The sequence below is a fragment of the Mustelus asterias genome, chromosome 20 (assembly GCF_964213995.1).
Source record: "Mustelus asterias chromosome 20, sMusAst1.hap1.1, whole genome shotgun sequence".
In the NCBI taxonomy this organism is placed as follows: Eukaryota; Metazoa; Chordata; class Chondrichthyes; order Carcharhiniformes; family Triakidae; genus Mustelus; species Mustelus asterias.
Window position 1 is genome coordinate 49,882,745 of NC_135820.1, and position 22,849 is coordinate 49,905,593.

The 22,849-nt window shown below is 43.1% G+C and overlaps 1 protein-coding gene across 4 annotated transcripts in view; it reads right to left on the reverse strand.

Annotated features, from left to right (window-relative positions):
- The window catches only part of gdap1l1 (ganglioside induced differentiation associated protein 1-like 1), a 65,586-nt gene extending 45,019 nt beyond the window's left edge, over window positions 1–20,567 (reverse strand). For 3 of the 4 annotated variants that reach the window (XM_078236513.1, XM_078236514.1, XM_078236511.1), the window contains exons 1-2: window positions 20,370–20,567; window positions 4,422–4,614 (exon numbers count right to left, since the gene is read on the reverse strand). In XM_078236513.1, the coding sequence (XP_078092639.1) occupies window positions 4,422–4,614; window positions 20,370–20,567 (391 nt within the window). Of the gene's footprint in view, window positions 1–4,421; window positions 4,615–8,370; window positions 8,380–20,369 lie in introns of all 4 variants that reach the window. The other variant, XM_078236512.1, reaches the window with a different exon arrangement.
- Window positions 20,568–22,849: the final 2,282 nt, after the last annotated feature.

Genomic DNA, 22,849 nt, shown 5'->3' on the forward strand with positions numbered 1-22,849 from the left:
GGAATGCAGGTTTTCTTCGGGTGGCGAGCCGGACAGCACGCCTCCTAATAGAAGCATCTGGCAGCTATGAGGGCCTCCTTTGGCATGCTAGATCCTTGCCACCGCCTGCCCTCCATCCCTTGGATTCTCCTCGGGCTCTTCCTCTGCTCCCAGCTGGTCTGCCTCCTCCTCAGAGGCATACCTCTGGTCCTCCTGCACCAGAATGTCACCCTGCTGCTCAGCATGGTTGTGGAGGGCACAAAAGATCACCACAATGCAGGAGACTCTCTGGGGGTTGTACTGAAGAGCACTGCCAGAGTAGTCCAGGTAGCAGAACTGAGCATGTCAATGCACCGTTCAATGACAGATCGAGTGGCAGCGCGGGCCTCATCGTAATGGGTCTCCGCATTGGTCTCAGGCCTTCCCACCAGCGTCATCAGCCATGACCTCAGTGGGTAGCTCTTGTCCCCCACGAACTATCCCGGCAGCTTGTGGTGGTCCTCAAAGACCCTGGGGATATCCGAGTGCCGCCGGATGAAGTTGTCATGCTATTTTGTACTCAATGCACCTGCGCAGTCAGTGCATGAACTGTGAGATGTAGCCTGATTGCGAGTCAGATGTTAGCCCCCTCCCCCACCCTCAGAATGTCTGTTCTGCCTTCTCTCTCTGAGTCACATACAGCCAGCCCTTTATGCTGGCACGTTTCCCCCTCCCACACAGGTACGGACTCCTGCACCCCTGCCATTGGCAGAAGCATGTCGCAGATTGGACTGAGAGCTGTGACGCTCATGTAGACAATCAAGGTGGCTGTGAGAAGGTCCTCATTGAGGAACGCTTGCAGTGTATTTTCTGGGTGCGCCTACCGGGACATCTGGTGCAAACTATCCTCCAGGGATGTCATTCAGTTCAGAATGAACAAAGAACTTTCCTAATTTCCATGTGGTTAGACATTACAGTGCTTATTGTAGGAACCACTTCAGAGTTTATGCAGTGTGAAGAGCGGTGCTGACAAGTTCCCTTGATTGAGGCAACAGCTGCCAGACCTGGTGCTTGTAACTGTTAGTTGGGGCCTGGGATGGAATGACAAAAATAAACTATAGAGCCTTTCAAACAGACAGAGAGCAGTGTAACCAGTGCGACATTAGTGGGCTTTGCAATTGGCATCAAGGGCGTCTCTACTGCCGGTGAGAATACCGGCCACATGAGTACCAACTCCGTGGTGGGCCCCGACCTGCAGACCTCCAGCCCCACCAAGCTCCCCTCAAGTCCCTACACCCTTAAAGGTCCCCCACTCCAATCCGCACCATGGCAGCAGCTGACTTGCTCTTTTGCACCCTGGAGGTTAGTGCCAGGTGGAACTCACCTCCTCGCTCACCCTCGCAATCCATGACACCTGGACCACAATTGAAGGGACGAGTCGTGATTTGTGCCATGTGACTTCCATCAAGGGGGGACGGGAACATTCCAGGAGGGGGGATGATCGCTTGCCAAACTCACTCATGAGATTTAAATCAAGTCAATCTTATGCTAATCAGCCTCGTGCCCTTTCTAGTTGAGATCCGGTTTGTGCCAACAGAAAGGGACCGGAAAGATCGCAAACCATTTGGCACTAGATGCAAAACCCATAAAAGGTGTGGCTATAGGTACCTGCATTGGCCCCAGTTATGCCTATCTTTTTGTGGGTTATGTGGAACACTCCTTCTTCCAGTCCTATTCAGGCCCGCTCCTGCAATTCTTTTCCATTACATCGATGATTGTATTGGTGCCATTTCGTGCTCTTATCTGGATCCGGAAAATTTATCAATTTTTTGCGGCTGACAGAGCACTTAACTGGTTCGACCCATTTCCCACGTGTCTGCCCTCACCCTCTTGTCCTCACTTTTTATCCCACTAGCTTCCACATTCAAAGGATCATCCTCTGCCATTTCCACCTACTTCAGCACGATGCTACTGCGAAACACATCTTCCCCTCACCCATCCCTCGGCATTTTGCAGGGACCACTCCCTTCATGACACCCCCTGGTCCACTCCTCCATCATGCCCAACCACCTGCAGATGGCACCTCCTCTTGTAATGCAGAATGTGCAACACCTGCTCCTTTACCTCCTCCCATTTCAAAGCCCCAAATACTCCTTTCAGGTTAAACAGCATTTCACTTGAACTTCCTTCAATTTGGTTTATTATATTCACTGCTTCCAATGCAGCCTCCTCTCCATAAGTGAGACTAAACACAGACATGGTGACAGTTTTGCAGAACACTTTCACTCAGTCCGCAAGCAGACACCACCTTTCTTGTTGCTGGCTATTTTAACTCAGCACCTTGCTCTCACGCCCACATGTCCATCCTTTGCCTGCTGCAATGCTCCAGTGAAGCTCGGCGCAAGCTGGAGAAGCAGCATCTCAGCCCTCGGGACTCAACGTTGAGTTCTTTATTGTGACATTTTTCTTCATCTTAAACCCACTTTCACCATTGAAAAAATATTCCAGATATATTACCTCAATGCAAACACTCCCTCCCCCTCTCACACCAGGCCATATGCTACTTCATATTCTCCCTCCTTTCACTTGTGACAAACAGTCTATGGACTCGAAATGTTGGGCAGGATTTTATGGCCCGCTTGTCCCTAAACCACAAAATCAATAGACATTTTCATGTTTTGCCCCTTGCCTGCTCCAATTCCTGTGGCGGGCGGGGTGGTAAAACTTCGGCGGTTAACTGCGTTTCCCTCCTGATAGATGCTCGCAGGCCTGCTGAGTTTTTCCAGTGTCTCTGTTCTTGTTTCAGATTCCAACATCCAGCAGTATTTTGCTTAGGATTGTTTTTAGGATTGACTTAGTGGTCCAAGAGTAGCAAATCACACAAAAACCCTAAAGAAACCATTTCCAACGACATTATTATTAGGATATGACAGATATAACACACACCCATCTCCATGCTCGGGAGTTTCTTTCCAAAACACTTCCATTGCTCCACCTTCCACTTTCCCTTTTAGATCCTCATTAATCCCCAGCTCTTCGACCAAGCTTTTGGTCACCTCCTTTGGCATGCCATTCATATTTTCTTAATCCTTTGTGAAGTGACTTAGAACAGTTTTCTATATGAAAGACACTGTCTAACTATAAATTGCTATATTTGTTTAAAATACTGTGGTTAAATGTTTCCATCTTAGACAAATACAAGTTGTTGCTGCATAAATACTTGAACCCTGTATGGAAATTCTCATCACCTACTTTCCAGCAACAAACTTTGGGCAGGATTTCCAGGCTCCCCAACAGCATGTTTTCCAACGGCTCGCCATTGGCCGCTGGAATGATCTTCTGGTCCCATCCTTGTCCATGATGTTTGGTGTGGCTCGCCTGTCCTATCATCAGGGAACCCGCCGTGGGTGGGGGTGTCACATTTGGCAGGACTGGAGGATGCCACCGTGGGAAGGGCCAGAAAATCCCACCTTTACTCAAAGGAATAATATTATGTACATTCCTGCTTACCCACTTTCCCTTCACAGAGGCACTGAAATTCTTGTGGAATTGTTATAGGACATGGACTAAAAAAGGAATTAGTGCTTGTTTCATAGAAATCATAGAAACCCTACAGTGTAGAAAGAGGCCATTCGGCCCATCGAGTCTACACCGACCACAATCCCACCCAGGCCCTACCCCCATATCCCTACATATTTACCCACTAATCCCTCTAACCTATGCATCTCAAGACACTAAGGGGCAATTTTAGCATAGCCAATCAACCTAACCCGCACATCTTTGGACTGTGGGAGGAAACCGGAGCACCTGGAGGAAACCCACGCAGACACGAGGAGAATGTGCAAACTCCACACAGACAGTGACCCAAGCCGGGAATCGAATCCAGGTCCCTGGAGCTGTGAAGCAGCAGTGCTAACCACTGTGCTACCGTGCCGCCCATTCCATTTCAATTCCATTAATTCACAGATTCTAGTTGGTTTTCGATCATACACAATAAAACAATTCTTCTCTTAATTCGTTGGACAACTAGTCAAGCATGACTGGAATTAATAATTAGTTTGAGAGATATCAGAAATATAACTATAAAGAAAAAAAATGAACTCATTCCTTGCTCTCAGTGAGATAAACATGATGTGGAGATGCCGGCGTTGGACTGGGGTGGGGACAGTAAGAAGTCTCAAAACACCAGGTTAAAGTCCAACAGGTTTATTTGGAGTCACAAGCTTTCGGAGCGCTGCTCCTTCAGGTGGACTCCACTCACCTGAGGAAGGAGCAGCGCTCCGAATGCTCATGATTCCAAATAAACCTGTTGGACTTTAACCTGGTGTTGTGAGACTTCTTACAATGAGATAAACAAAAGTCAAAACAAAAGGTGATTCCCCACATGCATTTTATATTAACAATGTTTAGAAGGCGAATGTTATATTTTGCTCTGTAAACACTTGATAAAAATAAAACTTTACCTCCCACAAAGGTCTTCTCTAGGTAGTCAATAATTTGATTGTAATCACTGATGATATTGTCCCCATGGATCAGCACTGGCACTTCTTCACCTAGGTTCAGCCTCATGAACCATGGTTCTTTGTGTTCAGTTAATGGTAAACTAACATCTCGTTCATCACACAGCACACCTTTTTCTGCAATTAGTAGACGAACCTGAAACAAAGAGGCACGTTTTGTCAGAAAGTAACCGGTGACAACTTTGTATCAAATGTAATGTGACCAATGGTAACAAGCTGTAAGGGTCAGCTGACCCAGTAAACCATGGAACCAATTATAGAATGATGTGATGGTCAGCTGACCAGTTGACTCACTATAAATAAGAACCCTGTTAGAAATTATGGGGAGCTTGGATTGGTCCAAGCCGAGGCCCCAAATTTAGAACATAGAACAGTACAGTACAGCACAGAACATGCCCTTCGGCCCACGATGTTATGCCGAGCTTTATCTGAAACCAAGATCAAGCTATCCCACTCCCTATCATCCTGGTGTGCTCCATGTGCCTATCCAATAACCGCTTAAATGTTCCTAAAGTGTCTGATTCTACTATCACTGCAGGCAGTCCATTCCACACCCCAACCACTCTCTGCGTAAAGAACCTACCTCCGATATCCTTCCTATATCTCCCACCATGAACCCTATAGTTATGCCCCCTTGTAATAGCTCCATCCACCCGAGGATATAGTCTTTGAACGTTCACTCTATCTATCCCCTTCATCATTTTATAAACCTCTATTAAGTCTCCCCTCAGCCTCCTCCGCTCCAGAGAGAACAACCCTAGCTCCCTCAACCTTTCCTCATAAGACCAACCCTCCAAACCAGGCAGCATCCTGGTAAATCTCCTCTGCACTCTTTCCAGTGCTTCCACATCCTTCTTATAGTGAGGTGACCAGAATTGCACACAATTTGGAGTTACAAAATTTCTTTATTAAACACTTTCTTTGATTTATAAGTTGTTATACGTTTCTTGTTTGCATTTGAAGAGTGCCTTTTGAAGAAACACTTTTCACATGACTTGTCAGTGATATCTAATCTGTAAATCAATATTGAACTAATTATTTGGGTTTGGAGGAAGTACTATGGTTTGCATTATCTGCTTTCAAAGGATTGCAAGGACTGAAGATTTTTGCAACTTTATTTCAATTATGATCCCCATGAGGGAACAATAAATCAAAAATAACCACATTTATCAAATGGCCCCCAAATGAAGAAATTACCAACAGACCTTCACTTGCTGTAACTTTTATTTCATATTCCATCCGAGCTTCCCACAGCCTGTTGTTACCCAACCGGCACACTCCTGCAGAACCTCCTTAGCTAAGTTTATGACAGTCTTCATGGAGCAGGTTCCCCAGAGATTCCTTTAGCTGACTCCTTTAATAAACCTTGCGAAACAGTCTGGTCAGCTCTTCAAATCAGAAGCATTGCAGTGGAATTGTCCAAGCCACAGTCTCTGTTCTAAACCTGTCTTCATCTTTCTGTCCCTTTTAACAGTATTAACAATTCAGTTCCTTGTAAATATGCCTTCTCTGTTATTCCCCTGCTGCAGTTTCTTTGGGTGGACTCCCCAGCCCTGCTGCAACAGAGGCAGCTAACCAATGGTTACCGGCAGGATATTCTAATTCCGCTGAAGTCAATGACGATTTATATTCCTCACCCATGCCGCCACTGGACAACCTGTTGCAGGGATTGACTTCAGTTGCACCAGAAGATCCCCTCCGGTGGGAAGAGCTGGACAATTCTGCCCTTTGTCTCTGGCCACACAATGGCTGCATCTTAACTTCCTTCTTGTTGATACTGCTTCCATGTCAAGGGTCACCAGGTTACATAGACCTGTATTTCTAATTATCCAAGAATCTGGCCAATTACAGTCCCATCAGTCTACTCTCGATTATCAGTAAAGTAATGGAAGATGTCATCGACAGTGCTGTCAAGTGGCACGTATTCATCACTAACCTGCTCTTAGTTTGGGTTCTGCAAGACAGCAAGGTTGCTGATCTCATTAAAGCCCAGGTCCAAACATGAACAAACAAACTGAAAGCAAGAGGTGAGATGACAGTTTCTAGACTTGTCATCGAGATAAAATTTGCATCAAGGAGCCCTAGCAAAACTGACGTCAATGGAAGGCAGGAGGGAAGATGGAGAGGTGATGGGGGGTGGATGTGGGGAGGTGGGGGGGGTAAGGTGGGGAGGGGAGACAGGGAGGGGGAACTCTCCAATGCTTGGGCTCATCCAAAGCAAGAGAGAAAATTGTTGTGGTTGTTGAATGTCAATCATCTCAGGCCCAGCACATCATTGCAAGGCTACCTCAGGATAGTGGCCAAGACATAACCGTCTTCAGCTGCTTCATCAATGACCTTCCCTTCATCACAAGATCAGAAGTGGGAGTGCTCGTTGATGTTTGTGCAATGTTCAGCACCATTTGTAACCCCTCAGATACTGAAGCAGTTCATGTCCATATGCAGTAAGAACTGGGCATTATCTAGGTTTAGGTTGATAAGTGGCAAGTAACATTTGCATCACACAAGTGCCAGGCAATGGCCATCTCCAACAAGAGAGAATCTAACCATCTCCCTTTGACATTCAATAGCATTACCGTCGCTGAATCCCCCACTATTTGCTTGGATGAGTGCAGCTCCAAAAACACTCAAGAAATTTGACACCATCCAGGATAAAGCAGTCCGCTTGATTGGCACCCCATCCACCACCTTCAACATTTACGCCCTTCACCATTGATGCACAGTAGAACTCACAAGATGCACTACAGCAACTCACCAAGACTCCTTCGACACTACGTTCCAAACCCATGACCTCTGCCACCTAGATGGACAAGGGCAGCACATGCATGGGAATATTAGCACTTGTAATTTCCCTTCCAAGCCACGTAATACCTGACTTGGAACTATATCACAGTTCCTTCACTGTCACTGGTTTAAAATCAGGGAATTCCCTCCCTAACAGTACTGTGGGTGTACCTACACTGCATGGATTGCAGCGGTCCAAGAAGGCAGCACATCGCCACCTTCTCACGGGCAATTAGGGTTGGGCAACAAATGCTGGCCTAGCCAGCGATATCCGCATCCCATGAAAGAATAAAAAAAAGTTACAATTGATCTCTTTACAATTGATGCAAACTCTGAAAAATCCCTTTCAAATATTCTTAAAAACAATTACACATTTCCCAGTCTTTTGAAAGAAATTACATATTTTCTTTATTGCACTGCTTCTGGGTCCAAGGTCATCGTTTCCTCAACATTTCTACTTATTGGGCAGGATTTTTCAGCCCCAAAACTGGAAAATCTTACCCGAGGTAAATGGACCTTTGCATGGTCTGCCCCCTGCCCCCTACGATTCCCGTGGTGGGCGGGACAGGAAAATTCCCCCCCCCGCCCCCCCCCCCCCCCCCCCCCCCCCCCGGTGTCAGCTGGGAGCATGCTTGCTTCTGAGTCACAAGGTTTTTGGTTCAAGTCTTACTCCAGGACCTGAGCAGGAAATCAAGGCCAACATTCTAGTTCATTACTGAAGGAATGCTAGACTGTTGGAGGTGCTGAAAATGAGATATTAAACCGATATCCTTTGAGGTGGACAAAAAACACTCCTTGAAAGAAGAGCAGGGAAGTTATCTCCATTGTCCTGGCCAATATTTCCCTCTCAATCAATAACACGCAAACATTATGTGGGTGGAATCACATTGCTGTTTGTGGGAGCTTACTCTGCCTAAACTGGCTGTCCTGTTCCTCCTATTTCAGTCATGATGTGGAGATGCCGGCGTTGGACTGGGGTAAACACAGTAAGAAGTCTCACAACACCAGGTTAAAGTCCAACAGGTTTATTTGGTAGCAAAAGCCACTAGTTAACCTGTGCTTAACGCTCTCTCCACTCACATTGTCTCTACCTTTAAGACTTGATTACCTGTAAAGACTCACATTCCAACCATTATTTTGTAAATTGAGTTTGTGTCTTTATATGCCCTGTTTGTGAATAGAACTCCCACTCACCTGATGAAGGAGCAGCACTCCGAAAGCTAGTGGCTTTTGCTACTAAATAAACCTGTTGGACTTTAACCTGGTGTTGTGAGACTTCTTACCTTCTATTTCAACAGTGACTACACTTCAGAAGTGCTTTTTTTTGCTGGTGTTTTAGAAGACGAGCTGTTCGTGAAAGGTTTGGTTTGACCCACAGCCTTTCTGTGGGTACAGCTTCTGCTCTTAAATGCTTATTACCATATCAGTGATTAAAACAAATGATTACCGATGTCAGAAATAGATTCTTAATCATGTTTCACAGTAAAATAAATAATACAATTTCTTCCGGTGGCAGCTCAGGGAAAAGGAAATCACATTTTAAGTTGTCTTCCTCATTTCTAACATCTTTTAATGTGAGACAATTATCCTTTAAGGTGATAAGAAGCAATATTTGCATCTAAATAATTAAACTAAAAGGTTCCGGTTGGGTTATCTTCAAATTATCCTCTTTATCCTGTTAGTGTGTGCGCCACAGGAAGGTCTTTAATTAGCATAATTCATATGAGAGGTATTTCTGAGACACTCCAAATCTGTAAAAGTAAAACCTAAATAAAAATATGCTGTTTCACAGTGCTCTGTAAATAAAGAGATTTGTGACCATGCCTCATCATCTAAGTAGTGTAGACGCTATGTTCCTACATCCTACTAATATTTTTTTAAGATTTATGAAATTGTATTGGTTATTCCAGCTTCTTATGGCTCTATATTCCATAAGGTTACTTATGTTGTTGGCAGTGCTCTTCCATGATCCCTTTAAAGACTTATTTTGGATACTTCTAAGATTGAGGAGACTAACTAGGACATGCGCAATGCATGCTTTGGCCAAATGCAGTCTAATTTTGTAAAGGGGCCTAAATAGGGATTTAGATCCACACTTGCTTCAAGTAGGAGCCTAGGACAACTACGGAACACCGTAGTTGTTCCGTAGTTGTTCCTATGCATGTGATTGTCAGATTGTGGACACGTTCTGCATTCAAAACAGGTTTAAAGTTTATCTATTAGTGTCACAAGTAGGCTTACATTAGCACTGCAATGAAGTCACTGTGAAAATCCCCTAATCGCCTGTTTGGGTCACACTGAGAGAGAATTTAGCATGGCCAATGCACCTAACCAGCATGTCTTTCGGACTGTGGGAAGAAACCAGAGCACCCAGAGGAAACCCACGCAGACACAGGGAGAACATGCAGACTCTGCATAAACAGTGACCTAAACCGGGAATTGAACCCGGGTCCCAGCCGCTGTGAGGCTAATCACTGTGCCACAGTGCCGCCCCAGCATTCGTGCTTTTCACCCAGAACTCTCTCTACATCATCCCGACAACATATCTGAGTTCAAACCTCAGAAAAGCATCTTTGTCTACACCAGTATGGTATTTCAATTTCCCACATGCCACCTAACTGCCAACTTGAGTGGAACTGACAATTTAAAGCCAGGTTACAAAAAGCTTTGGTCTCAAACTAACCTAATTTAAGACCCTAAGACAGAAGTTGCCTCTCAACAGACCAGGATGAATTTAAACCTAAGACGCCAAGATGAAAGGACATTAATAAACATGAAGTAACTGCAGAGCTGAACATTAGCACAGGGAGATTTAGAAAAGACTGAAGAGCAAGTTATAATCAGTGTAAAAGCAATTTAACAAGAAATTAAAAAGAAAGTATAATATTTGATTTGATTTATATTGTCACATGTATTAGTATACAGTGAAAAGTCTTGTTTCTTGCATGCTATACAGACAAAGCGTACCGTTCATAGAGAAGGAAAAGAGAGTGTAGAATGTAGTGTTACAGTCATAGCTAGGCTGTAGAGAAAGATAAACTCAGTGCGAGGTAGGTCCATTTGTTAGAGCGTTTAAAAGAATTAAAATTAAGTTTTAGAAACATAGAACGAGAGTAAAAGATAGAATTAGAAGGTATGCTGGGCAGAGCTTGCAAGAAGTTGCCTCGCTCCAACGCCATTTTGAGGAAAAAAAAAGTTTAAGAAAATTTTCTTGGTATGACTATTCTCTCATTGAAGAATAGTAAGTCATCAATGACCAGTAAGGTGCATGTGCTTTTTGAAGTACTTGTGTAGTAACGCACTACTATGGGTAGCCATCCTTCCAGGCAAATTCTCAGATTTGAAGGTACCATGCCCTAAGAGGATATTGTTGACTATGGACTTCCATTGTATTGGTCCACGATTATGGCTGACAAAGTGCTGCACTAGTTTGCCATTGCTACTGAAGTAATGCTGACTAGGAAACTCTCACTACCTGTCATCAAACATTCTGGAACGATATACAGGTTGATAATCACATTCTGAACCTCCATGGCCCTTATGTCCTGAAATGGGAGTTGAATCCCGAGCTTCTGATTTAAAGATCAAGACACTACCACTGCACCACAAGACCTCCTCGAGAGTGTACTACAGATTTTCTGAACCTCAGTTGCGTTGGCACAGAATGGGTGCACAAGAGTTTCAAAATAGGTACAACAAGCCTAAACTCATGTGTCTAAATCTTGTCTTCCTGGCTTTCTTTCATGTCCTAGATTGGTTGGGCACATTTGATGCCATTCTCAAGTTCAGGCGCTCAACCAAAACTATTTAGGTGAGTAGATGGCATAATTTGTTGTTATTTTTTCCCAATCGGACTGTCCTTTCTGCTTTTAAAGCTGATTAACTGAGCACACCGGATGTTTGATGTGCAGTGGCGCTCTTAAGGAAATCAGCCTTTATTGGTGGAACTTTCAATTTTAGTCAGAGCATGCAGCATGTAGAATATCGGATTTGTCACCTGTAATCCACTCATTTCGATATTCCTTTCCATAAATGTCAATAGATTTTTACACTCCTGTCATAGTTGAAAGCTCTGTGTATATGTTTCTTTGTTACTGTATTATTTACAATACCATTTTAGTATTCCAGTTTTATTTACAACTTTCTGTATTTATTGCACTTTTATTAAACGTTTTTGGAATAAATTTTTGGAGAGATTATTCACGTACTATGGTAAGTTTCTTTTTGAGCCTCCCCTCAAAATTGCTATTATTTCCCATGGAATTGTTGGACAGCAGACTGAATGTGAAATACTCAACAGGTGGTTTCAGAAAGCACATGAAAAGGAGGGTTTTTTTGTGACAGCTTCCATGAAAATTCAGGAAAATCATAAAGCATCTATGTTGGTCATTCTCCCAATATAGTACAAGAATGTATACCTGGCTATTTCTCCTCGCTCCCCCACACAAAAAAATCCTGGGCCTAATCTTGTGTGCCATCAATGGTCTGTTTAACCACTTATTGCACAGCACAAACGACAGACTATGCAAGCCACACTCTCTTCCCATTTGAACTTGTAAATTGAAAACAGGATTTTACAATCATTGTAAGGCTATAATTTAGATATTTAAACAGCCCTACATCTGAAACAGATATGTTGCTTGCTTATTTACAGATGGGCTTTTAATGCCTGAGGAACAACCTTATAATTCTTAACAACGGGCGGTTAAGGTCCTCCCCTGAATCAACAACAGGTGAATGAGGATCAAACGGAGTTTCAACTGCTAGCCAGCTGTCTTTTAGGCAAGAAACAACTGGACAGTGGATGAAAATTGCCCCCATTCTCTCCTCTCCTACTGTGCAAGGAATAATGTCATGTCAGATCCTGGTTGGTTTTGTGAGTCAACCTTATGCCTCCATTAAAAAGTTGGCCTTTAAATCTACCCAAGTCATGTTAAAGCTTCTGAGTGTAGTAGTGAGACCACACCTAAACTGAACTAACTGTCTATAGAAAATAGAGGTGGGGTGGTTCAGACCACAATCAAACTTGAACTAAGAGTATTCAGAGAAGGGAGGTGTGGTGGTTCTCAGTGCTTCAGTGTATGTTATAAGCTACGCCATTGTTGGCTCAGTGATAACACTCTTCCCTGTGAATCAGAAGGTCATAGGATCAAGCTTCTGCGAGAGACTTCAACAAACAAACCAGGCCAACACATCAGAAGAGGGAGTGACACAGGGTTGGGAGGTGCCGTTTATTAGCAAGACATCAAACTGAAGTCTTGTTTACTCTTTCAATTGGACCTAAAAGATCCCCCGTCATTATCTGAAGAAGAGCAGGGGATTTATCTCAGTATGCTGGTCAATATTTAACTCTTAAACATCACCACAAAATGAAATATATGTTCAATTTTATTGGGATATTGCTATGTGTGAACTCACTGTTGTTTTTGCCAACATTACAATAGTGACTATGGGGGGAATTTAATTCCAGTGGCAGGAATGTCACTTGCAGTTGGAAAGCTAATGAGAGCCCTGCACCACCTCCACTGTGGAAGATCGACAGTATTAAATGCCAACAAGGCACTTAGCAACCCAGCAATGGGTCTTCCCCAGGATTCTCACATCCTGGAGGTCACCATTGACCAGAAACTGAAATGAATGAAAACAGAATGTAACTATTTTTACTAACATTCAGTGGCATTACCATCGCTGAATCCCCCACTATCAACATTCTGGAAGTTACCGAAACTGAACTGGACCAGCCATATAAAAACTGTGGCTCCAAGAGCAGGTCAGAGGCTGAAAATTCTGCAGTGAGTAACTCACCTCCTGATTCCCCAAATCACATTAATCAAATATAAGGCACAAGTTGAAGATCACTTCTCCAAAAAATAAAAACAATTGGAGATAAACAGGAAAGATATTAAGGACATATTTAAGAACATGATGACCAGATATCAGGCTCACAGCGTGGGTAATAAAACCATTTTAACAATTAAATCGTAGTGAATAATAAGGACTCATCTAAGAGGAGGAGTTAATCAAAGAGGTAACACCCATTGCTTCTAAAGAATGATGTAATCAGGTTAAGAAGGGTATAACTATTTCAGTTTCCTTTCAGAAAATCAGAAATATTGTAGAAAGGTACTGAGAGAACCTCCACAATATTTCTCCAGTTGTTGAGGGGTTAGATATCATAAAGCAGACAACTTTTGTATCCAACTGCCCGACAACCGATTCACCCAGGGCTTCATGTAAAACATTACTTTGAATACAGATGGGTATTCTTAAATTGATATTAGCTGTGGATTTGTTTAAAGCTTTATTGGATTTTGTAGTAGAAGTAAGACTATGTTTTTTAGCTTTTATAGTCATTAATGTTGCAGTGTACTTATCCGCTTTAAAATGTGTTGCCTGTTAAATAGCTCTGTAATAAACTTCGAAATAAATCGGCAAAGTATAACGTCTCTTGTACTCTTCTGCATGCAGTATACAAACCCACCTCCCTTGTATTTTCTGAAAGTGGGAAGATAAAAGTTTTGAAAGTAGACTCCCGGACCCTTATAATTTCCAAGTAGTTATAACTTGGCCAACAAATTATTTCACAAGCTATCTGGGAAAAGGTAATATTTCTTAATAATCACCTTCCTTGGGGGAGATGTGGTTCACTTTCTCAGACCCGAAGTAAGTGTCTGTGTGAAGTTGCTGCCTTGAACTCAGGTGAAGGTGATTATTGAGAGAGTGCTCCTGATCTAGGGTAGTCTATATTTGAAGTTAGAGTTACAATCTACTTTACCCCCATTTTCCTGGGACATAACCCCCCCGTCCTGCTCCACACACCCCACCCCACACACACCCCACCCCACCCCGCCTTCCCTCATAAACTTGTCTCCCCTGTCCAGCCTTGGAGTTGCCTGTGATACACACGCTCGAATTGTGACCCCCTTAAAAGTAGGCGAAAGCAGCATCTACATTCCTACAGGCCATTCATGAAGTGAAGCTCACCAGGTGCACACCACGTACAATGATGAAACAGACTATTGTAATTATCTACTGGCGGGACACTTAATTTGGCACTTAATTTGATTCCAGCGAGTTGGGCTTCTAATCAGCCTTTATGAGATGCAAATGAATGTGAATGTGGTTCCGGACACGGATCAATGGGAAAGTCATGCCACCTTTAATCTGCCACCAAAGTTGAGAGAAGAGAATTCCAGACTGATTTTCTGAAGGTGGAAAACTGACTTTTCCCATTACTCCAAATTTCCTGCCTCAGCCACTGTGATGTCTGCGGCTAATGGGAGCAGAAAATTGCGCCCCTTCTTTAAAAAGTATATATTCTCTTTAGTATTTTACCTATCATAGTATGGTATTTATTAATAAAATGATTGTAAATTTAATGCAGCCAAATTCAGGTCTAGTACATTTTTGAAATTATTTGTGGGCCAACAGTGCTTTTCCCTAAAGTACTGTCTGCCATTATATGCATGCAAGAGAAGGGAGTGAGAAAAGGATTAAGTAGTGGCTGGGGTTGATATCAAAAGGCATAAGTTTTATGCTCTCTTGACATTTTCCTATTCCTGCAGTGGAGTGCAGAATTTGGCTACATAACGTTGCTGGTTGTGGTACTATGATGCCAGTTTCATAGCAAAAGGGCCTCAGGAGGAGGCTTCTTCCACACAGGCACATCTGGAGACGATTCTTCTACCTCTACCTAAGTTAGAAGCAGTATGTTCAGCATCTGTGATTCACAAAAGAGATGGCCAGAGAACTCTGTTGTCTCTTCACATCAGACCTGTGGCCTCTGAGTAGGACTGAGATGACCTCGCGAATGCTGATGAAGGTCACCAGGGCCCTGAAATTCTTTACTGTCAGATCCTTCCAGGCTGTAACAGCTGACATAGGTAACATCTCCCCACATGCTATTCATTGCTGCTGCAGAGAATTGATGGAAGCTCTGTATGCCAGGAGAGAGGACATCATTGCTTCTACCTGAACAGCAGGAGTGCACATATGCCTTCGCCAGGATAGCAAGCTTTCTAATGGTGTAGAACACCTCTGACAGCATGCGCATGACTTTTCAGGCACCAGATCTTATTGGTGAGATGTACCAAATCCGCAAAGATTACCACTCATGCAATATGGCATATAACCACACCCAGCATTTCATGTTATGACTACTTGCTGTCCTGACATCAGTCACGATGCATTCATTCTGCATCAGTCCACCATGCCAGACCAGAGGGTGGTTGCTAGGCAACAACGCCTACCTCATGATTCTCTTCCGTAACTCAACTGCACATGGTCAGCGTTCATACAATGAGAGCCATGCTGCCGCAAGGAATGCCACTGAGCAGATAATTTGGATACTGAAGTAATGATTCCACTGCCACAACAGTTTGTGAAATGCCCTCCAGTACTCGCCACATTGGATATCCCAGCTTGTGATAGTCTGCTGCATTCTTTACAATTTGGTCATCATGAGGACACAGCCCTTTTTGCCACGAGGGATTATGGTGAGTACTTCAGGAAGAGGAGCAGTCACAGGAGGAAAAGGAAGAAGGGAGGAGGCAACTAGCACATCTCACATCTTACCGCTCCTCTCTTATGGACCAACACACTCTTTTTCACAATTCTAAAATAAAACAAAACAACTACTAGCTAGCAATGTTTTCCAACATTCCATATAATACTCAACCAATCACCCTATGCAAATCCTTGTTGCCCATTGTGCGGGTGCCATTGTCAGTCCTCGGGTGCTTCTATGTAGTGCTAACCCACTGCATTCAGCATGGCTGATGGAAAGCTGCCGACATTCAGTGCGGGAGACTTCAGATGGCCTTGCAAGGTGATCTTGTGCAACTCTGGCCATGGAAAGCCTGGCTTCAGATTGCACTATCTCAGCAAGGACAACAGCAGTCTTGGCTGAAAGGCAGTAGCAAGACCAATGGTGGGAACGCAAATGCTATCCTCCTGAGTGAAGACAGCACATTCGTGCTCCACTGTCACTGCCACTGGTATTGCAGTTATTTTAGTAACCTCCTGGAGGATGGGTTGCTGGACTGCTGTGACACTGTAACCTTTTGCGAACTAATATCCACAGCCATGTTTGAAGCAGACAGAGCCTGCATGGCACCAAGCTGGGCTTGTATGTCAACAGTCTGAACTTCCGCTGAAACTCTCAAACATAAGGCAGCATCTGGTTATACAGCAATGGAAGCTGCGATATCAGTCATCAGAGACTGGATCATGGCCTGAGCAGTAGGTACCTGCATGGCGTTGTCCACTATGTGCACACTGCATATTTGGGATGCAAGTTCTTTGCAAATTTTATGTCAAATTGGAACCAGACTCTTCCACGCTCCTTGACAGTGAAATCAAGCTTTTTTGCAGGTCTGCCAGTGCACCAAGTATTTCATTGTGTGGGACCTTGTCCTCGCGGAGTTGGCACCTACACTATCATTTCCTTCTGGCCAGGCGACAGCCCACTCATGCCTAGTAACTCATCACAAGCAGGTCCTATGTCTAAGCTATCCTCTAAGTTTTGTGCAATTCCAGTATCAGAACTAATGGCTGTGAGTGTGAGATCAAGTGACAGTGTTTCTTCTTCAGCATTATCTTGTTCCTCAAGGGCTTCAGCCTCCTGCAGCACTGTCTGACCAGACAGCAGTTTTTGTGTGTCTGATAGCATGAGGCATTATGGCAGGGTTGCAGTGGCAAAAAGAAGGAGGGATGGATCATTGGGAGGGAAGGTGGTTGCAGAAATCAAGAGATACGTAGTTATATCACTTGCAGGCAGTAAATGATAATAGATTGTGGGATGAGGGTGAAGCAGAATTAGGCCTTAGTGACACCACTCCAATAATGGGCAGCACTGTCTTCTTTATTGGATAGGCACATCCAGCTGTGCCTGCCCCACTCCATTGAACTCCTGCTTCTGTCTATTAGGGGCCGCCTGTCTTGTAAGAAAATGCAAAGTGCATCAGTGAGTATGGTGCAATGTGTTTCAGTGATGTGCTTGCTATAGCTAGAATCATAGAATCCTACAATGTCCATCTCACTATTCAACTTACGGGCGGCACAGGTGTCACAGTGGCAAGCACTGCTGCCTCACAGCGCCAGAGACCTGGGTTCGATTCCCGGCTTGGGTCACAGTCTGTGTGGAGTTTGCACAATCCATCAAGTCTGCACCGACCACAATCCCACCTAGGCCCTATCCCCATAATTCCATGTATTTATTCTAGCTAGTCCGCCTGGCGCTAAGGGGCAATTTAGCATGGCCAATTCACCTAACCCACACATCTTTGGACTGTGGGAGGAAACTGGAGCACCCAGGAAACCCACGCAGTCATGGCGGCACGGTAGCACAGTGGTTAGCAGTGCTGCTTCACAGCTCCAGGGTCCCGGGTTCGATTCCCGGCTCGGGTCACTGTCTGTGTGGAGTTTGCACATTCTCCTCGTGTCTGTGTGGGTTTCCTCCGGGTGCTCCGGTTTCCTCCCACAGTCCAAAGATGTGCGGGTTAGGTTGATTGGCCAGGTTAAAAAATTGCCCCTTAGAGTCCTGGGATGTGTAGGTTAGAGGGATTAGCGGGTCAAATATGTGGGGGTAGGGCCTGGGTGGGATTGTGGTCGGTGCAGACTCGATGGGCCGAATGGCCTCCTTCTGCACTGTAGGGTTTCTATGATTCTTCTATGATGAAATGTTCATTGGTGGGTCATTGATGGTTTAAACTAAAGAATATCAGAAGTAGGAAATATTTAGGTCTATATTGTAATTTTTTAAATGAACAAACTCATGAAAAGTTAAAAAGTTTAAAAAAATCTATCCTATATTGAAAAATCTATTTTATTCAACAGTTTTGCAAAAAAATACACTTAGTGTGCGATTGACCCTTAATTACACATAGAATATTGGGTGTTCGTGTTATACACATGTGCATTTTAAAAAGGTTTTGGGCAAGTGAATACTGGTTTCAGTTATTAAAAATTCAGGTCTTGCAAAAGGATCAAGTAACTGCAAGGATGAAGGATATATTGCTGAAGATGCAGATGTGACATAAGGAAATGCTATTGCACAATAAAGACCATAAGACCATAAGACATAGGAGCAGAATTAGGCCACTTGGCCCATTGAGTCTGCTCCTCCATTCAATCATGGCTGATATTTTTCTCATCCCCATTCTCCTGCCTTTTCCCCATAACTCCTGATCCCCTTATTAATCAAGAACCAATCTATCTCTGTCTTAAAGACACTCAATGACCTGGCCTCCACAGCCTTCTGCAGCAAAGAGTTCCACAGATTCACCACTCTCTGGCTGAAGAAATACCTCCTCATCTCTGTTTTAAAGGATCGTCCCTTTAGCCTGAGGTTGTGTCCTCTGGTTCTAGTTTTTCCTACTGGTGGAAACATCCTCTCCAAATCCACTCTATCCAGGCCTCGCAGTATCCTTTAAGTTTCAATAAGATCCCTCCTCATCCTTCTAAACTCCAACGAGTACAGACACAGAGTCCTCAACCGTTCCTCATAGGACAAGCTCTTCACTCCAGGGATCAGGGATTCAATAAAGATGTAATATTACCATGAATCTAATCTCCATAGTCTGACATGGTAGTAGTTTTAAGCATTTTTTTAAAAACCAGAAGATACAGCATCTTGATTAGAAATTGCATCTGGAGTTTCTAACAGCTTAGAAACTGCAGCATTTAACAGACGGGAATTATTAAAAAACTAAGGGTAGGGCTTTTCTTTTTACAAGTTTCGTCAAATTCCAATATATCAGAAGAGATTTTTTTATGTATATGCCGGATAACACTGTGGCCAAAAATACTTTGCAGTAAATTTCAAATCAGAAATCCGATTAAGGAGTTCAGATGACCTCATAAACCGAAAGACGTTCAATAGGTAAATATGAGATTGGATTAAGTCGTTATCATGTTCAAAAGAACGATGGCCAATTTATACTGTTATTTTGATTAAGAAAGGGGTTTACCTACTTGCAACCTCATGCTCTTTGAGATACCACATGACTTGAGACAAAGAGAGTTACCAACGTTGTAGCTGGAACCTTGACTAGGTTGGCGAAACTGAACGAGAAGATTCAGCCCGCCGTTCCTACTCCATTACTAACAATTTGTTCATACCGCGTTCAAAAGAAAACGAAAGTCCCTCTTTAACCTAATGACACGACTACTGATCAAAAACTATTCTTGATTCGAATATTTTAAACCGCATCTCTCTAGCTCTTATGGGCGGGTGTTTTTTGTTCCCTACACTTATTACAGTGTCAAGGGTACCAAAGCCAGTACATTATGATATCACGTCGAAATACTACAGGAGACGTATTTAAATGTGTTGAGCGAACCAATACAAGGCAAGAGGAAGTAGAGACCTCTCAGCCAGCTCATAAACAGCAGATGTGAACACGGCAGGGGTTTGATATTCCTGCACTTTATGTCGAATAATAGAAGGACATTCAGCATCAACCTGCTCCATGGGATCTAATATCACGTAACGAAACCGAATGAGATGCTTACACTTCCTGCTTTATACTGCCTTTTTATTGCAAGCAGATATACGGGGGTCTTCTCATCATTTGTGGCATTTTAACAGACACTTTTAAACCGTACGTTGGTTTAGACTTGCACAGTCATCCAACCCCTCCACACACAAATCATTTCAGTAATTAATAAACAGATGTCTGCATTATGAAACACCGTGGCAGTACACACACTGTGTGTGATAACATGCTCTCCACGTTATTCCATGTTTTTCTTTGAGACATTGTGGGCGTTGCTGCGGTATTTCCTTCCACAATGAAATGACATTCCTCAGGTAAAATTCATCCTTTGGTTTCGTAGTCGAGAATTAAAAGGAAAAAGAAACATTTCACACCATTCCCTAATCAATCATCAAATAGGAGACAATGAGAGTCACAACCGAAATCTGGAGATTGTTAAGAAAAAGGCACATTGCTGAAACATTCAAAACTACTTAGTAAAATTCTAGCCTTCAATTTTTGTTAAAGTTTATATTGCAATAACAAAACCTCGCCTTTTACAGGTGCTGCGAGTCCTTGCAGTTCCCCTATTGTGTAATTGTGGTCACCTAGGGCGAATTGCAGTGTTTACCTTCTGAGAGCTGAACGACTGAGTCCAGTGGTACAAGACGATGCTGTCGCCGTCTTTTTCGTTTTTATCAGATAAAAATCCCGCCTGCTCTGCGGCTGGGGTGCTTTCCTGGTCGCCTTCGGTGATTTTTCCATCGCTTTCTGTTGTTGAGATCGGCCACCAGCTGCAGTTGGAAGCAGGAGAATTCTGAGACGCCATGACAGAGGAAAAGAGGGCGAGAATCGAGGGGGGAAAGCATCAACCTCAGCATCAGCACCAAAACCAGAAACAGGAAGAGACCCAGCAACCTTCAGCCTGTCACATCATTTTAATATGTATTAGACATGAGATGTGCATATATTTTATATATATTTAAATATATAGTAGATGGGGTTGCGAGGTATTCTCAGAATGCATATTTGAGAGTGATGAATACTTGTAACCATTTATACACTTCTACTGTCATGGGCTGGTCGTATTATATATTATAGATTGGGACATCCAATTGTCGTGAGGATTTAATTAAATTGCATGTACATTTGTGATTATATCTTGCAGATGAGACGTTGTACCAGGTGAAAACTGTTCTGAAATATATGCAGGTTGCTGGGGTTCAATCTATAGCAGCACCCTGTCAGATATCATCTACGGTATAATAGACCTCTATAACAATAGGTTGAACTAGTATGTATAGTCTTATTATCGGTATGTATATCCTGGGGGCGATACATTATTTTGTTATATAAGGTAATGCATTGATTGAGTAGAAAAGAACAATTGATCCAAGATGACTCCGATGATGGGCTATTTCAGCATGCAGCATATTGACCTTGATCAACATGGCACATGGACATCCATTTGGGGATTTGATGGATGTATTCAAAATCATGCGGGGTCTGGGCAGTGTAGATAGGGAGAAACTGAACCCACTGCTGAAATGATCAGGAATGAGAGGGCACAGATTTAGAGTAATCAGTAAAAGAAACAATAGTAATTTGAGGAAAAACATTTTCATGCAGTGGGTTGGGGTCTGGAGTGCTCTGCCTTAGGGCGTAGTGGAGGTAGGTTCAACTGAAGCATTTAAAAGAGAAATGGACTGTTATCTATAAAAGGAAAATTGTGCAGAGTTATGGAAAGAAGACACGAGGTGAGTTGCTCATCAGGAGAGTCGGTGCAGACATGATGGCCTCCTTCTCCGTTCTAACGATTCTGTGTGCTTCAAATTTTAGAAATTGCGACCAGATCTGAAAATATTTTGAAGCTAAGAGAAGGTCTAAGACTATGAGCTGGAAGGTTTAGCAAGTTAATCTACTGTCTGGCCTTGTATTTAGCAACACATCCAGGAAGGTCCCTGGTTTGATTCTTCATCTTTGCTATCAAAGGTGATAACTGATGGACCAATGATAAGAAGCCATCCCTGACCTGTATGCAGGGACTTCAGTTGTAGGCAATATTGGACTCAAGTGTGTAAGGAAACTGTAAGTAGCATTAAACAAGTCTTTACATGTGTGTCTATAACTAAATTCAGTATGTTGCTGATGAGTTTGTAGATTTAATAATATTACTCCTTGATCTCTAATAACTTTATCCTTCTGAGTCAGCTTTGGTAAAGTTGGCTGTCCTGCCTCCCTTTGGGATGCTGGAGTTACTTTTTGGGATATCAGTGTGGCAATTCTCAATTTGCAAATGTTGGGTGAAACCTTCAACTTTGGTTTTATAAAATGGGTGATATTGGATCAGCTGTCCATCCCATCCCATTTTCTTTTACATTGATTTTAAAAGAGGAAAAAATTAAGCAGACATTTGGCGGCAGCTGACAGATCCTTGCATGTCTCATGTTATTTTTGGATTATGATTAATTCTAATTTCAATTCTGAGAGAAACAGATCTCTCATGTAACCAATGATATGCTTTGAACTTCTGCTTCTATCAATTAAATGCCAAACTTATATTTCAATATCCCCTCGGAGACTTACCCCTTTAGCACTTTTTAACCTTCTGAAGCCTCCTTCAGATTTATTCAAGTTTGTTGTAACCTCTGAATACTTTTTCCCCTTTCATCAGGTTTGGGTGTGAAAAACAAAACTAACATTTAATTTTCCAAAGTAAAAGCCTCTTCCCTACTCATTTCAATGTCTGATCAATCAAGGTAATAAACATAAGAACTCGGAGCAGGAGTAGGCCACTTAGCCCTTGAGCCTGCTCCGCCATTTAATAAGATCATGGCTGATCTTTTCATGGACTCAGCTCCACTTACCTGCCCACTCACCATAACTCTTAATTCCTTTACCGTTCAAAAATTTATCTATCCTTGCCTTAAAAACATTCATTGAGGTAGCCTCAACTGCTTCACTGGGTAGGGAATTCCATAGATTCACAACCCTTTGGGTGAAGAATTGAAGGTGACTCATTGGTATCAATCTTCTTAGACAGGCATATATCAAGACCATAAGACATAGGAGCAGAATATGGCCACTTGACCCATCAAGTCTATCTGCCAT